The sequence below is a fragment of the Pteropus vampyrus genome, unplaced genomic scaffold (genome assembly GCF_000151845.1).
Source record: "Pteropus vampyrus isolate Shadow unplaced genomic scaffold, Pvam_2.0 Scaffold145, whole genome shotgun sequence".
Lineage (NCBI taxonomy): Eukaryota > Metazoa > Chordata > Mammalia > Chiroptera > Pteropodidae > Pteropus > Pteropus vampyrus.
The window spans coordinates 1,399,372-1,414,885 of NW_011888926.1; the positions used below are offsets into that span (position 1 = coordinate 1,399,372).

General features: G+C 40.3%; 1 protein-coding gene and 1 pseudogene across 1 annotated transcript in view; one reads left to right on the forward strand and one right to left on the reverse strand.

Annotated features, from left to right (window-relative positions):
* Positions 1-3,263: 3,263 nt before the first annotated feature.
* LOC111745066 lies at positions 3,264-3,382 on the forward strand (annotated as a pseudogene).
* Positions 3,383-10,124: 6,742 nt separating this feature from the next.
* WBP2NL (WBP2 N-terminal like) overlaps positions 10,125-15,514 on the reverse strand; it is a 26,144-nt gene continuing 20,754 nt past the window's right edge. Inside the window, exons 6-7 of the mRNA XM_011369114.1 lie at positions 10,336-10,409; positions 10,125-10,229 (exon numbers count right to left, since the gene is read on the reverse strand). Coding sequence (XP_011367416.1) covers positions 10,125-10,229; positions 10,336-10,409 — 179 coding nt within the window. The remainder of the gene's footprint in view (positions 10,230-10,335; positions 10,410-15,514) is intronic.

Sequence of the window (15,514 nt, forward strand, 5' to 3'; positions counted from 1 at the left end):
TAGTTGTTCAACGGGTATAGAGTTTCAGTCTTGCAAAATGAAAACATTATAGGGAATCATTGCACAACAGTGAGTACAGGTATCTCCCACTTTCCAAAAGTTTGCATTATGCCACTTCGCTGTTACAAAAACAACCCTACATTAATACCTGTTTTCACTAACCAAACGAAATCTGAAGAGGATTTTCACTTCCATGAAAAAGCCATTTCCATACTAATATAGGTCTTTCATAAAAGCAAAGTGGTGAAACGCAAACTTTCATAAAACGGGACACTTTATGCCATCTTGGCTTACGAAAGGTTTCATAGGAACGCTCTACTTTCACAAAGCGGGGGAAACCTGTACAGCTAACACTATGAAGTGTACACTTAAAAATAGTTAAGATTAAACTTTTTTTTTTTACTACAATTAAAAAAAAAAAGATATATCCATGAGAGTTAACCAGAAGGTGCCCAGCATTTTAGGGATGGTGGCCGCGGACAGGCCCAGGTCGATAGAGTCCAACAAGATTAGAAAATAGTACATGATCTCATGCAGAATATGTTCAGTCTGGATCACAAACAGGGCAGCAGCATTCCCCAAGAGTGCAACAACATACGCAAAGAAAAGGGGAATCCAGTCCAGAAGCACACATCCTGCAGCCCTGGGACACCCAAGCGGAGGAATGAAGGAAGAAACTGGGTGTCATTAGGAATGGACACCTGCCCTGCCACTGTTGGTGACTGTGCTTATCAGAGTTAGATGTTGACTTACCATTAATGATTCTTGCTCTACTTCCTTCTTTGCCAGACTCCTGGTAAAATGCAAAATAACATCGTAATATTCTTTTTCTCCCATTCAATGTTACCAAACTTTTCTGCCATCCTTACCTGAACATCTGATGGCTCCAGGAACAGAGCCAGCCTCACTCTTGCCTAGGTTGTTCCTGTCCATAAAAGGGGGAAGACGACAGGGAGAATAACCTCTGTCAGGTAGATATTCTGGGTAAGGAGTAAGAATTTAAAAATTGGGGAGACGTCAGCAACATGGCTGAGTAAGATATCTGTCATGTATCTCCCCACTCGACAGCAATTTGGCACCCATCCATGGACAAAAGTGCCTTGTGGGAGCTGTGGGCACTGTGGAGTCCAGCGCTACATGCCAAGGGACCCGGGAGAAGTCTTACCCACCCACGCATCATGTAACAGGCATACAGACCTTGTTCCTGGCTGTGGACCCTGCAGTGGCCTGTAAACGCTCCAGCCCCAGCCACGGTCTGAGACCCCAAACACTGTCTTAGACAATCATCCACAGATGGAGAGCCTTTGTGTCTCAGAGTGTGACGTGGCCTATCTTGCTGAATGTTCCATGTGAACTTGAGAAGAATGTTTATTCTGCTGCTGGATGACGCATTCTATGAATGTCAATTAAACAGAGTTTGATGCTGTTTAGTTCAACTATGTCCTCACTGACTCTCTGCCTGCTGGATCTGTCAGTTACTGATAGAAGGGTGTTGAATTCTCCAAATGTAATCCTGGATTTGTCTATTCCTCTCTGTAGTTTCCGGTTTTTGCCTCACATATTTTGGTTCCCTGTCATTAGGTGCATGTGCATTAAAAATTGTTATGTCTTCTTGGAGAATTAGCCCTTTTATCATTATATAATGCCCCTCTCCCTCCCAATGATTTTCTTTGCTCCGAAGTCAGCTTTCTTTTGATGTGTGTTAGCAAAATGTATCCTTCTCCATTCCTTTTTTCTTTTTAAAAAACTAGTGATAAAGTAACATAAAATTTACCATCTTAACCTTTTTAAGTGTACAGTTCAGTAGTGTTGATATTCACAATGCTATGCAACCAATCCCCAGAATTTCTTCTATGCCTTTCCTCTTAATCTGTGTTCTTGTATTTAGAGTGGGTTTCCTGTAGACGATATAGAGTCTTGTTTTTTCAATCCACTCTGACAGTCTGTCTTTTGATATGTGTATTTAGACCATTGGTGTTTAAAATGATTACTGATGTGGTTGGATCAATAGCTACCATATATTTTACTGTTTTCTATCCATTGTCCTCTACTCTTTTCTGCCTTTTCTGGTTTTAATTAAGCATCTTATGATTCCATTTCCTCTCCTCTCTTATATATCAATTGTACTATTTTTTTCTAACCTTTTTTAATGGTCACCCTAGAGTTTGTGATATACATTTACAGCTAATCCAAGTCCACTTTCAAATAGCATTATACTGCTTCACAGAGAGTACCTCAAAACAGATTTCCAGTTCCTCTATTCCCTTATAACATTGCTGTCATTCATTTCACTCAGCCATAAGGAATAATCACTGAATACACTGTTGTTACTACTATTCTGAACAAACTATCATATGTTAGTTTACGAATAAAATATTTTATCTTACTTTAATTTATTCCTCCTCTATCACTCCTCCTTTCTTTTAGTAGATCCAATTTTCTGATCCACATCATTTTCTTTCTCTCCAAAGGGCTTTTTAAAGCATTTCTGGCAAGGCAGCACTTTTGGTGACAAATTCCCTTGACTTTAGTTTGTCTAATAAAGTATTTCTTCATTTTCGAAGGACAATTTCACCGGATACAGAATTCTACATTTTTTAAAGCACTTTAAATATTTAACTTCACTCTTTTCTTACTGGAATGGTTTCTAAAGAGAAGTCTGATGTAATTCTTATCCTTGTTCCTCTATAAGATTTCCCCGCTCTGACTTCAAGATTTTTTCCCTTTGTCTCTGATGTTTCTACAGTTTCAACATGATACGCCTAGTTGTAGATGTTTTAGTATTTACTCAGTATTCTCTGAGATTCCTAGATCAATGGTTTGGTATCTGTCCTTAATTTTGGAAAATTCTAAGTCATTAATACTTCAAATATTTCTTCCGTTCCTATCTTTTTTCTTCTCTGGTAGTCCCATTGTGTACATGTATGCTCTGTGTATGTAAGCTACACATTTTGTAATTGTTCCACAGTTTTTGGATATTCTGTTCCACATATTTCTTGTTTCTCTCTGCATTTCAGTTTTGGAGGTTACTATCAACATATGTTCAAGGTCACTGATTCTTTCCTTGGCCATGTCCAATCTACTGATAACTGCATCAAAGGCTTTCTTCATTTCTATTAGTGTTTTTGATTTCTAGCTTTTCTTTTTGATTATGTCTTAGTTTCCATCTCTCTGCTTATATTACCCATTGATTTTTGCATGTTGTCCACGTTTTCCATTACAGCCCTTAGCATATTAATTAGTTGTTTTAAACTCCTGTCTGAGTCTACGGCCACGCTACCCCAAACAAGCCCGATTCCATCTGATCTCAGAAGCTAAGCAGGGTCGGGCCTAGTTAGTACTTGGATAGGAGACCACCTAGGAAGACCAGGTGCTGTAGGTGTAAAAGATAAGGGATTTTAAGCTGACAGGGTCTTTGCAATCTGAGGTCAACCAAGGGTTGCCTCACTAAGAATAAAAAATAGATAGATGATAGATAGATAGATAGATAGATAGATAGATAGATAGATAGATAGATAGATAGATAGATAGATAGATTCCTGTCTGGTAATTCCACCATCTTTGCCATGTCTGAGGCTCATTTTGATATTTGCTCTGTCCAAGCAGTACTGTCTTTTCGTATGCCTTGCGGTTTTATGCTAAAAGCCGGACATGAAATGCTAAGTAAAAGGAACTGAATGTCAATCGAGGGTTCATGTTTATTTGGCTTGGAGGTAAGCTGTGTTTACTGTTTGCTATAGCTGTAGGTGTTAGAGGCTAAAATTTCCTCTGACATTCTTGGTTTTGTCTCCTCTGCTGTCACTGTGTTTCCCAGAAACGTCTTAAGTAAGGTCTGAAATCTGCAGTTCTTTCAGTTGTAATCTCATCATTATGCAGGAACCTGGTTGATGTGGCCGGTAAGGTGTTGGGGGAAAAGCAGCATTCTATCATCCTACCTAGTTTAGGTGTCAGCCTTTGAGTGAGCCTTTGCCTTTGACTTTCACTAGTGTTTGCTCATTGCTGGGCCCTCCATCCCCACATCTCTTAGTTAAGGCAGAAAGGCTAAAGGTATTTCCCTTCCTCCACATGAAAGGCTACAGTGGGCCGGAGTCAGATGTCTCCCTTCCCCAGGTCGGTTAGGCTCTGGTTAAACAGTTTCTCTTGAGGGCAGAACAATGCAGACATCCCCTTCCCCAGGAAGCCCACAGGACCACCTTAAGGCGGTCAGAACCCCTCTTCTAAACCTGTGCAGACCTCTCTCACCACACTTTTGTCAGAAGTTGGGAGTGTCTCTCTCTTATTGGTCATCAGGTAAAAGCCAGAGGTATATATGCCAGAATTGGGTCCAAGGGAGAAGCCCAAGCTTGAGCAGAAGTATTTCTAAAATGGTGTTGCCAGAAAGGTTCTTGTCTTATTTCACAAGAAGAGTTCAAGGGTAAGACGAATAGCAAATAGTGAGCAGGAAAGCACAAAATTTATTAAAGTGAAAGTACACACTCAAGGAGGGGCAGTGCGGGCTTACTTGAGAGAAAGAGAATGAGCGAGTCACACCAAGATGGCTGGTTATGAACTCTTTGTTTTCCTTGGAGGCGGAGCCCAGGAAAATGTGGTGCTGACTAGCCTTGTTGTCTCCTCCCAGTAGGCAGGGAGCTTGGGTTCCCTCTTTTTCTTCCTCATATGGTGTTTCTGGAATTGTCCTGGCATCAGGTGCATGATGGGAGCTGCAGTATTTGCAATGCAGATGAGATTGTAATGATATAATTAGCCAAAGGTCATACTTTGGCCAAAGATAGCATCTAGGCTTATCCCCGCTGCTGGGGCTAAAACAGGGAGAGGAGGTCTGAAGAAAGGAAAAATTTCCAGAGCCACATCCTCGAGGGGGAGGGGGTGTGCCTGCACTACCTGTCCTGTCTCAGTAGTTCCCAAAATGAAGTACTCCGAGGCCCACACAGAGGTCTGACAACCAAGGAAAGTAAGATCCTCAGGGCAAGCCAACAGGAAGAGGTCCAGACAACCTTCCCAGGGGACCACACAGAGGCTGAAGTACCTACCTGCCCCAATCCCACATTTTGGGGGTGGGTGGGGTCTAGGACAGGGTGGACATTTCCAAAACATAATGAAATTGTCTATCTCTGGAGCGGTCTGTATTCCTCGAGATCAGGGCGTATCGGAGTCCTCGGAGCACAGGGCCGGCACAGAGCAGCCTCAGTAAGTACTTGACCTAAACCCATTCTTAGAAGCCCAGGGCACCAACTGGGCAGCACAACAAACAAGTGGTCAGCCTACAAGCTCTCACATCGATTTATTCCGGCCCTCCTCTCCGTGGAGTCAGAGAACGGGCTTTCCTGACAGACAAGTGCCCCATCAAGGGGATTCAAGACTTCAGCACTGAAGTCTCTCTTGGAACCAGATAATGAACAGCTGAAGCAGGACAAGTGTAGAGCCCAGCCAGAATGCCAGGAGCCAGGAGCCTGGGCACATCCACACTGCTCTACTGAACGGTCCCAAGAGACCAGAACCAGGCTAATCATATCACAGATGCCCTCAGAACACAGACCAAGGCCACAGCAGAGGTGTGCAACAGCAAGTGGATTTTAATGGAGGGTGTAAAGCCAGGGCGACTCGGCCTCTTCGGTTACTTTAACCTCTCTTTTGTCCTTAAGATGGAGGCAGGAAGGAGGCCTGTTCTCTACAAGGACCCAGAAATCAGTCTCCATGCCCAAGCTGTTTTATGTGGACCAGTTCAGATATCGCTCTGGCCGGCTTGCGATCTGTTTTCTAGCATTTTCCTTTCCTTGAGAACAGGAGCCTTCTCACATTCACCTGTTTTGAGGCACTGGGTATCAGGGAAGGCACCCTGGAATTACGCTGCCTTTACACGAGCTGTTCCCTGTGCCTAGAGCACGCTTCCCCGGGTGTCTGCATGACTAGCTCCCTCATTTCTTTATCCTTTGAATCTTTACTCGAATATTATCTTCTCAACAAGGCTCTACTGCAAACTGCACCCTCTGCCAAGCCCCCAGCACTCCCAATCTTTCTTATTTTGTTCTATATTTTTTCATAGCTCTTATCAGCATATCTGTTTTTGCTTTTTCTGCAGTTTGAATGATATGCCTAGTTATATAACATAATATGTATTGACTGCATCTTAGTATTACTAGAATATAAGCTTCATGAGAGCAGGAATTTTTTGTCTGTTTTGGTCACTGATATCGCAAGCTCACAGAGATGGCACATAAAAGGCACTCAATAAATGAGTGTGTAAAAAGGGAAACCTACATTCAGACCCTACCCTGTCACTTATTAGCCAGCTGTGTGCCTTAGGCCAGAGGTCCCCAACCCCTGGGCCACAGACCAGTACTGGTCTGTTGCCTGTTAGGAACTGGGCTGCACAGTAGGAGGTGAGCCAGTGAAGATTCATTTGTATTTGCAGCCACACCCTAGCGCCAACATCGCCACCTCAGCTCTACCTCAGCTCATCAGGCATTAGATTCAGCACCAGTCCCTGGTATTAAAAAGGTTAGGGACCAATGCCTTAGGCAATTTGCTTCCCTCTCAGTCCCCATTTCTTTATGAGAGTGGGGTCCAAGCACCCACTTTGCTAAATTATGCATGTAAAGTACCTAGCAGAGTGCGTGGTACAAACAGTTAATAAAAGGTCCAACCACTTGACGTAATTACTGCCCCTCTCACTCTTCACCTTCCATCCGTTATAAATACCCTTTACTCAGGGTGCATCACTAAGGCAATTAACGCAGCAGAGCCTTCAGGTCTGGGGCTGTGGTGAAGGGATGAGGCCATGAAAAACTTACTTATCTCAGGATTCTCTTTCCTGTGCCAGCTGAGCTGGCTCAAGGGCAGCTGGTCTCAGGCTTCTAGCAACTCCTATAGCCCAGCTACACAGCAGCAGCAGATCTGGAACCACTCTCCCAGTCCTATGAGAAATCAGCCTTCCTTTGACCTACTATTCCACCTCTGACACAACTGATTTTCAAGGCCCTCTGACTACCAGGGATCAAGCCTACAGCAGGAAAGGGACTCAGAGCTCACCAGGACCTCACAGATGTGTGGAGAGGATCAGGCCATTCCCTGCACAGGAAACTCCTTCTACTGCTTGGCACCTGTGGGATAAAAAGAAGATGCTAGGGAACAGGTTCTCTAGTCAGAGGTTAGGGTCCCAGGCTCTGGGTCCAGCCTGGATTCATGTCCTGTCTCCGCCACTCAACAGTTGTAGATTCTTTGGTTTTCTAAGGTCTTCAAGTTTCAGTATGTTTACCTGTAAAATAAGCTATTAACAGTTCCCACTTCACCAGTTGCTATGGGAAGTAAGTGAGATATGCTTATGAAGTGCCTTAGCACACTGCCTGGCACCCAAGCACAGTAATGGTCATTTGCTCACTCAAAGGCCTTTTAATCACCAGATGGGTCCTCTGGAACCACGTTGCCAGAGGTGGCTTTGGCCAGTATGAGCCACATAAACCATGGCTGTGAGATAGGAAGAGGTGAAATATAACCATGCCTTCACTTCAGGACTTCTGGCTTGTTCAACTCAACAAGCCAGAGAGGGGGCAGCTTTCTCTAAAATCTGAAATTTTAATTTCTAATCCTAAGTTTTGCCAAACAAAACTGATTCTGCAAATAATTATCTTCAGCTGGTAGCCAGAACTCTGGGGTGCATATATATTATATGTGTATATATTAAATCAAGAAACACAATTTATTCATGTCTTTATTCACTTGACAAATGTTTACTAGGCAACACTGTGTGCCATGCCTTCTGCTAGGCCCCTGCAATGGGATTCAGCCTTTGCTCTCAAGGAGCTCACAGGTTATGGAGGAGGTGAGCATAGGACTGGCACAATATTTCACCGGAAACATTCTGAGAGTACAATACAAGCTCGGCAGAAGGGCATTTATGCTAGAACGGGAACACAGAAAAAACTCTCTGAAGAACTTCTGGGTTGTTTTGAAAGATGAACAGAATGAGGTGGGGAGGAAGGCAGAGGCCATGCAGTTCAGTGTCTGCGTTTAGTTCTGCTTGGCTGATCCCACAGCTGGAGAGGTCACTGGAGGGGACAGATTGTGCAGGGCCTTGAATGCTAAGGAGCATAACATGAGCCGCATATATGTGAAAAACAGGAGTTTTGACTTTATCCTGAAGGCTGTGAGGAGCCGCTGCACAATTTATAAGCAAGGTAGAGCCTAGCATGTTATTTAGTTTTAAAATTGTGGAAAAAACTAAATTTCCATCCCCATCCTAGCTCCTCGGTATGCAGCTCCCCAACTCAGAGGCAACACTGCTCCCACCTGATCACTTTGTTATGTCTTCTAGTGTGGTGAAATCTGAGAATTTATATATTAAAATACTTAAAATTTTACTACAAACTACTTTTCTATTTCTTCTTTATATCGCATTTATAGTATATTGATTTTGGTTGAAATGGTGTGGAATCATGTGCAATTGTCTACAGATTTCACTCCAAGTAAAGGAGACATTACAAAATATTAGTTATAAAGGGGGGCATTCTATCTGATGGGACTGAAAATATCTGTGGTATATACACTTGCTTTCCTCATTTAACAATAATTCTTAGAAATTTTTGAATACACATCATGGAAGTATCAAAGTTTATTTAAATATTTACTATTAATAAACATATAGGTTATTTCTAATTTTACACTGTTAGAAACAATGAATGTAATGAAATCTTCCCACATACAACTTTGCACACATGCAAGTATTTCTCAGGGTTAGATATTGAGAAGTAAAACCACTAAATCAAGAGTGGGTTTTATTTATTTTAACTTTTAAAAGGTAATCCCACTTGGATGGGAGACCACCTAGGAAGACCAGGTGCTATAGGCATAAAAAATAAAAAATAAGGGATTGTAAACTGACAAGGTCCTTGCAATCTGTGAGGTCAACCAAGGGTTGCCGCCCCTAAAAAAAGAAGAAAAGAAAAGAGAAGAGAAGAGAAAAGGTACTGCCAAATGCCTTTCTAAAAAGGCATATCAACTCCCACCAGTAGTGTATAACAATAACCATCCCCCCCATATCCTTCTCAACACTTGAGTTTTTCAGTATTTTTAATATTTGTAAATCATTGGAGATAAAAAGTGTTTCTCATCCATGCTGCGTCTCCCTAACACTAGTCAAATTGGATGAACATCTTTTCAAATGTTTCTTGGCCACTCAGTTAGTGGGGAATTCATACCTTTTGTCTTTTTTTTCTTTTGGGTTGATTTTTAAGAGTTCATATATTCTGACCATAAGTTATTGGTTTAATATATATGTTGGATATCACTTTCTTGTAGTCTGTTGCCTATCTTTTAACTTTGGTCATACAGAATTTAAAAATTTCAATATAGTCAAATTTATATTTTATGTTTTCCTTTATTGAGTCATTGGCTTTGGTCTTCTTAAAGAAGGCTTTCTCTGCCTCTAGACATCATTTTCAGTGGCTGCATAATATTCCATTGGATGTATATACTATAATTTATGAAATTCTCTCTCACTATTGAAAATTTAGGTTGTTCCATCCTTTCACTAATATAAATAATACTGTGAAAAATAACTAAGTGTTCAATTTGATATTCCTAACACATATCTTAGCGCCTAGCAAACTCAGAATAATAAATGTTTCTTGGATGGGGGAGGGGAAAAAGGCAGAAAGCTTTTTCCATACTCACATACAAGGTATGTTAAAAAATGCAGCCCAATGTCAACCGAATTACTAGAGAATTAGCCCTGTAAGCCTTTAGCCCATGTAATCAAGAATTAACTCTACTTCTAAAATCTAGGCATGGAAGTAAACCTTCACCTTCTCCCTAAGATTGCCTTTCCAAAGGGTGGGACAACTACTTAAGAAAGGGCTTTAAACAACATACCTGAGTCCTTCTTATCCTGACTTCAGTTTTAGGGTGCTGCCACTTCGCTTGGTGAGTCTTCAAGGCTTACTTCTTAGAAGGTTAAGGGGCCTGAGAAGATGAGGCAGAAGGAGTAGAAGCCTCATATCCAGCAGGCTGGGCTGACACAGATTTGTGAGACTCAGCTCTATTTCTAGTAGGTGGAGCCTCTTGTCCCGAAGGTGGGGCTTCATTTCCAGCTGATGGGGTTACATATCCCGCAGGTGGGAGTCCATATCCTACAGGCTGGGCTCCATATCCCGGAGGTGGGGCTTCATATTCTGCAGGTGGAGCTCTGTATCCCGCAGGTGGAGCTTCGTATCCTGCTGTTGGGGCTTCATATCCTGCCAGCGGAGCTACAGATCCCTCTGCTGGGGCTCCATATGCGGGTGGGGCTCTGTATCCCTCAGGCAGAGCTTCAGACCCCTCTGGTGGGGCTCTGTATCCCGCTGGTGGGGCTCCGTATCCCCCCAGTGGGGCTCCATATCTCATGGGCTGGGGCCCATAGACAACAACTGGGTATGCTGAGAAGGAAAGAAAAAAATTAATTACTTATTTTTTAGAATGCACAAAGAATAAGTGAGAAGGAGGGAGAAGATAAAAATAATGCTGAGGCAAACTGACACAGGAAGAGAATCAGGTAGAATAATGGTAAAGTCAAATCCTTCAGCCACCACCATTTGAAGGCTTTATCATTTCCTGTTGTGGAGAGATTCAAATTAACATGAAAACAACCCCACAGTTATATCTCTGCATTACTTATAGTTGTGTACAGCTAGGTAATTTTTTTACCTAATAAAGTTTGTTTTGATTATGAAAAAAGTAATACATGCTTAATGAGGACTATGTATTTGGAAAATAGAGAAAAGATTAATTTTAAAAAGTCATCTATAATGCCATTATCAAATACAAAAACAATATTTTGGTATTTCTTTTTAGGGTATCTGTTAATATTTTTATATAATTATTATAACAACTGTACTTTTTTTATCTGGCTCTTTTTACTAGACGTTATACAAAATTTCTTTATATTACTAATGTATTTCATAAATTAAAAGCTGGACAATATTTTATCATATGGATAGGTACTACTTAATTCCCCTGTTGTAGGGGAGCATGTTGTTTCCAACTTTCCAATTAATATTACAATAAATATGGGTTTTATTTATTTTCTTGGCTACATTCCCAAAGGGATTTAACTGAGTCAAGGCGAATGGACAATTGTCAAGTTATTTTGCTATAATACTTATTTACGTTTAAGCTAGCTAGAAAAACATCTTTAAAAGAACTTTCCTAATGATGCTCAAGGAACTAAAGGACAATGTGGAAAAAGTCAAGAATATGATGTATGATCAAGATAGAGATATCAATAAAGACAGAAAACCTAACGAGAAACCAAAAAGAAATTCTGGAGTTGAAAAGTACAATAACTGAAATAAAAAATTCACTAGAGGGATTAAAATTCAGATTTAAGTAGGCAGAAGGAAGAATCAGTAAAGTTAAAGATAGAGCAATGAGAATTGTTAAGACTTAGGAACAGAAAGAAAATATATTGAAGAGTGAAAAAAGCCTCAGGGACCAGTGGGACACCATCAAACAGACTAACATACGCACTGTGTGGAAGTCCTAGAAAGAGAACATAGAGAGAAAGGGGTAGAGAGAATATTCAGAGAAATAATGGCTGAAAACTTCCCAAATTTGATGAGAAACATAAATATAAACATCCAAGAAATTCAACGAACTCTAAGTAAGAATAACTCCACCCCAAGACACATTAAAATCAAACCCGCAAAAGACAAAGACAAAGAGAGAATCTTGAAAGCAGCAAGAGAGATGTGAATCATCACATGCAAGGGATCCTCAATAAGATAATCAGCAGAAACTTTGGAGGTCAGAAAGCAACTGTCAAACAAGAATCTTGTATCTGGCCAAATTTCTTCAAGAGTGACAGAGAAATTAAGACATTCCCAGATAAACAACAGCTGAGGGAGTTCATTACCACTAGACTTACCCTGCAAGAAATGCTTAAGGGAGTCCTGCAGGATGAAATGAAAGGACACTAAACAGCAATCTGAAGCCAAATGAAGAAGCCATATCAAGATCTCAATAAAGGTAAATTGTCGGGCAATTATAAAAGTTAATGTATTTGTAAAAATGGTTTGTAATTTCATTTTTCTATATAATTTAAGAGACTAATGCTTTTAAAATAATTATTAGATTATGTTTGGGGGAGCACAATATATAAAGATGTAATTTTGTGACATCAACTGAAATGTGTGAAGATGGAGCTGTAAAAGTTTAGAGTATCTGTTACTGAAGCTGGTAAAAATTCAATATTAAGCTGGTAAAAATTCAAATGAGTGTTATAACTTTAGGATGTTAAATGAAACCCCCATGTTAACAACAAAGAAAATAGCTATGGCATATAGACAAAAAGAAATCAGAAAGAAATTTAAGTTTTTCACTATAAAAATATCAACTAAACATAAAAGAAGACAGTAATGCAGGAAATGAGGGACAAAAAAAGCTATAAGGCATAAAGAAATCAAATAGCAAATAACAGAAGGCCCCCATTACAGTAATTACATTAAATGTAAATGAATTAAACTCTCCAATCTAAAGACAGAGATGTTAGTTTGCAATCTCCTCAGGAGCTTCCCTGTGTAATCTGAAACTGGGCCCCCATTCACGTAGGGCAGAGAGAGACTGAAGAAACAGGTAGACCACTCCAGATTAGTAAGTGGCAGTTTTAATAAACAAGGGAACTTATTAGACATATGTTGGTTGGCTGTAAGACGAGTAGTCTCTGCACCCGCCGGTCAAATCTTAATAGTTTTTACATAATGGCCCAAACTGGATTCAGTCACTTGTATCATCCAGATAGTCGCAACTCCACATATCTTAAGGCTTTATCCCTTAAGAAGCTTCTTGGAGCAGGGGATGCAAGCCAAATGCACACTCCCAGGACAAGGAAGCGGGTGAAGAGCCTCCAATTTCTGGGTCTAACTTTTGGCTCAACAAGTGATTATGATGACCTTCTCCAACAAGACACTGGCAGAATGAATAAAAACTCATGATTCAACTATATGCTATATAAAAGAGACTTATTTTAGATACAAAGACACAAATAGATTGAAAGTGAAAAGATGGAAAAGGATATTCCATGCAAACAGTAACCTAAAGAGAGCAAGAGTGGCTAATAGCAGGCTTAAATTTTAAAAAATTACAAGAGACTGAGATATAGCAAATATAGCAAATAGATATAACCATTACAAACATTTATACATCTAAGGACACACCATGAAAATATATGAAACAAAAACTGACAGAATTGAAGGAAGAAATAGACAGTTCTACAATAATAGCTGGAGACTTCAATATCCTACATGCACAATAATGGATAGAAAAACCAGACAGATCAGTAAGGAAATAGAGGATTTAAAAAACATAACAAACAACTGGATCAAACAGACACGTATAGGACACTCTATCCAACAACAGAATACACATTCTTCCAAATGCATGTGGGACATTTTCCAAAACAGACCATATTTTGAGCTACAAATTAAGTCTCAACAAATTTAAAAAGATAAATAACAGACAAAGTATCTTCTCTGACCACAACGAGATAAAGTTACAAATCAATGATGGAAGTAAAACTGGAAAATTCACAAATTTGTGGATTAACACGCTCTTAAACAACCAATGGATCAAAGAAGAAATCACAAGGGAAATTAGAAAATACTTAGAGACAAATGAAAATGAAAACACAACATACCAAATGTACAGGATGCAGCGAAAGTACTGGGACAACTGGATAACCACAAGCAAAAGAATGAAGTTGGACCCTAACCTCACTCCATATTTAAAATTAACTCCAGTGCAGTTTGGAGAAACATGGAGGAGTGAGAGACGTCCCCAGACCTCTCCCCTTGAAACAACATTAAGTGGAACATCTAAAATTCAACAAAAAACACCCAAACTGCACATCGGCATGTCTGAGTGTGGGATCTGCGCATAAGAGCTACCACAGGTCTGAACCTTAGGTGTCAGGTGATGGACTGGGAGAAATAAAGAAGGTGCCTCTTGCAGCCACTGGAGCTCCCTGTAGGAGGAGAGGGAGGGGAGAAGCGGGGGTGAGTTTCTTGAATAGCCCTGCCTGAGAGTGCTGCGAGCTTCACACAACTGGCAGCAGGGCCCAGTCATCAGGGCAGAAAGCAGAGAAGCAGGATGCCAGAAAAGCAACAGTTGATTTTTACTGGCCGCAATTGCAAAACTGAGGCTGAGCTACAGCCCCCAACTCCCATACCAGAGGGCTCCTCCCCCAATACGCTCCGAGAGAGAACGCCACGGAGCCCTAGGAGAATCTGAGCAAACTCTACTGAAACTGTTGCTAACGCTGACGGACTGAGACTGAGGGTAGCAAGTATGATTAAATATCTATAAGAAAATAAAAAGGTATTATTAAGGCTTCATATAAAGCAGGGATTCAAGAGGCTTAGGCACCACTTATTGGAAACCAAAAGAAAAGTGCCTTCTTTGCAATAGGCTAAAAAGTGACCTTTAATATAAGAAATCTTCTTTCTGGAAAAACAGAAGAATACACTTTCGTTAATGCCCAGGCAGAGAAATAGTCCATTAAACACCATGAACAACCAAGATGACAAGCCATTTCAGAAAGAAAAGGAAAAATCTCCGGAAAATAAGCTTACAGATATAGAAATATGCGACTTAAATGACAGAGAATTCAGATGGTACTTCTGAAAAAACTCAATGAATTCCAAAATGAGTCATATCAACAATTTCGGGAATTGAAAAAACACCTAAATGAGCAGAGCAAGGAGACTGAAACCCTCAAAAAGAACAGAATAGATCTTTTGGAGATAAAAAATACACTGCAAGAGTTGAAAAATGAAACAGCAAGCTTGGGAAATAGAGCTGACCAAATGGAGGAAAAGATCCGTGATATTGAAGACAGAAATCTAGAAATCAATCAGAAGGAAGGAGAGAAAAATCGAAGAATGAAAAATAATGAAACAGAAATATAAGAACTAGCTGATACCATCAGGAGAGGAAACATAAGAATAATGGGCATTATTGAAGGCGAGGAAAGGAGTAGGGACTAGAAAGCAACTATTTCAGACAAATAGTTGACGAGAATTTCCCAAATCTAAGGAATGAACTAGAGCTTAGAATTCAAGAAGTCAACAGAATACCCAATTATCTCAACCCAAAAAGGCCTTCACCAAGACATATTGTATTAAAATTATCAAAAATCAATGACAAAGACAGAATTCCCAGGGTAGCCAGTAAGAAGAAAATGTTAATGTATAAAGGAAAACTCATTAGATTATCATCAGACTTCTCAGCACAGACTTTACAAGCCAGAAAGGAGTGGAATCAAATATTCAAAATATTTAAGTGTAAGGAACTACCAGCCTAGAATAATGTATCCAGCTAAGCTCTCCTTTAGATATGAAGGAGAAATTAAGACCTTTCCAGACATCCAAAAATTGAGGGAATTCTCCACTACAAGGCCTGCACTACAGGAAATACTGAAAGGGGTCAGTTCACCTAAAACAAAATGACCAAAAAAAAATACATAATTAGGAGTAAGGTGACTATAAGG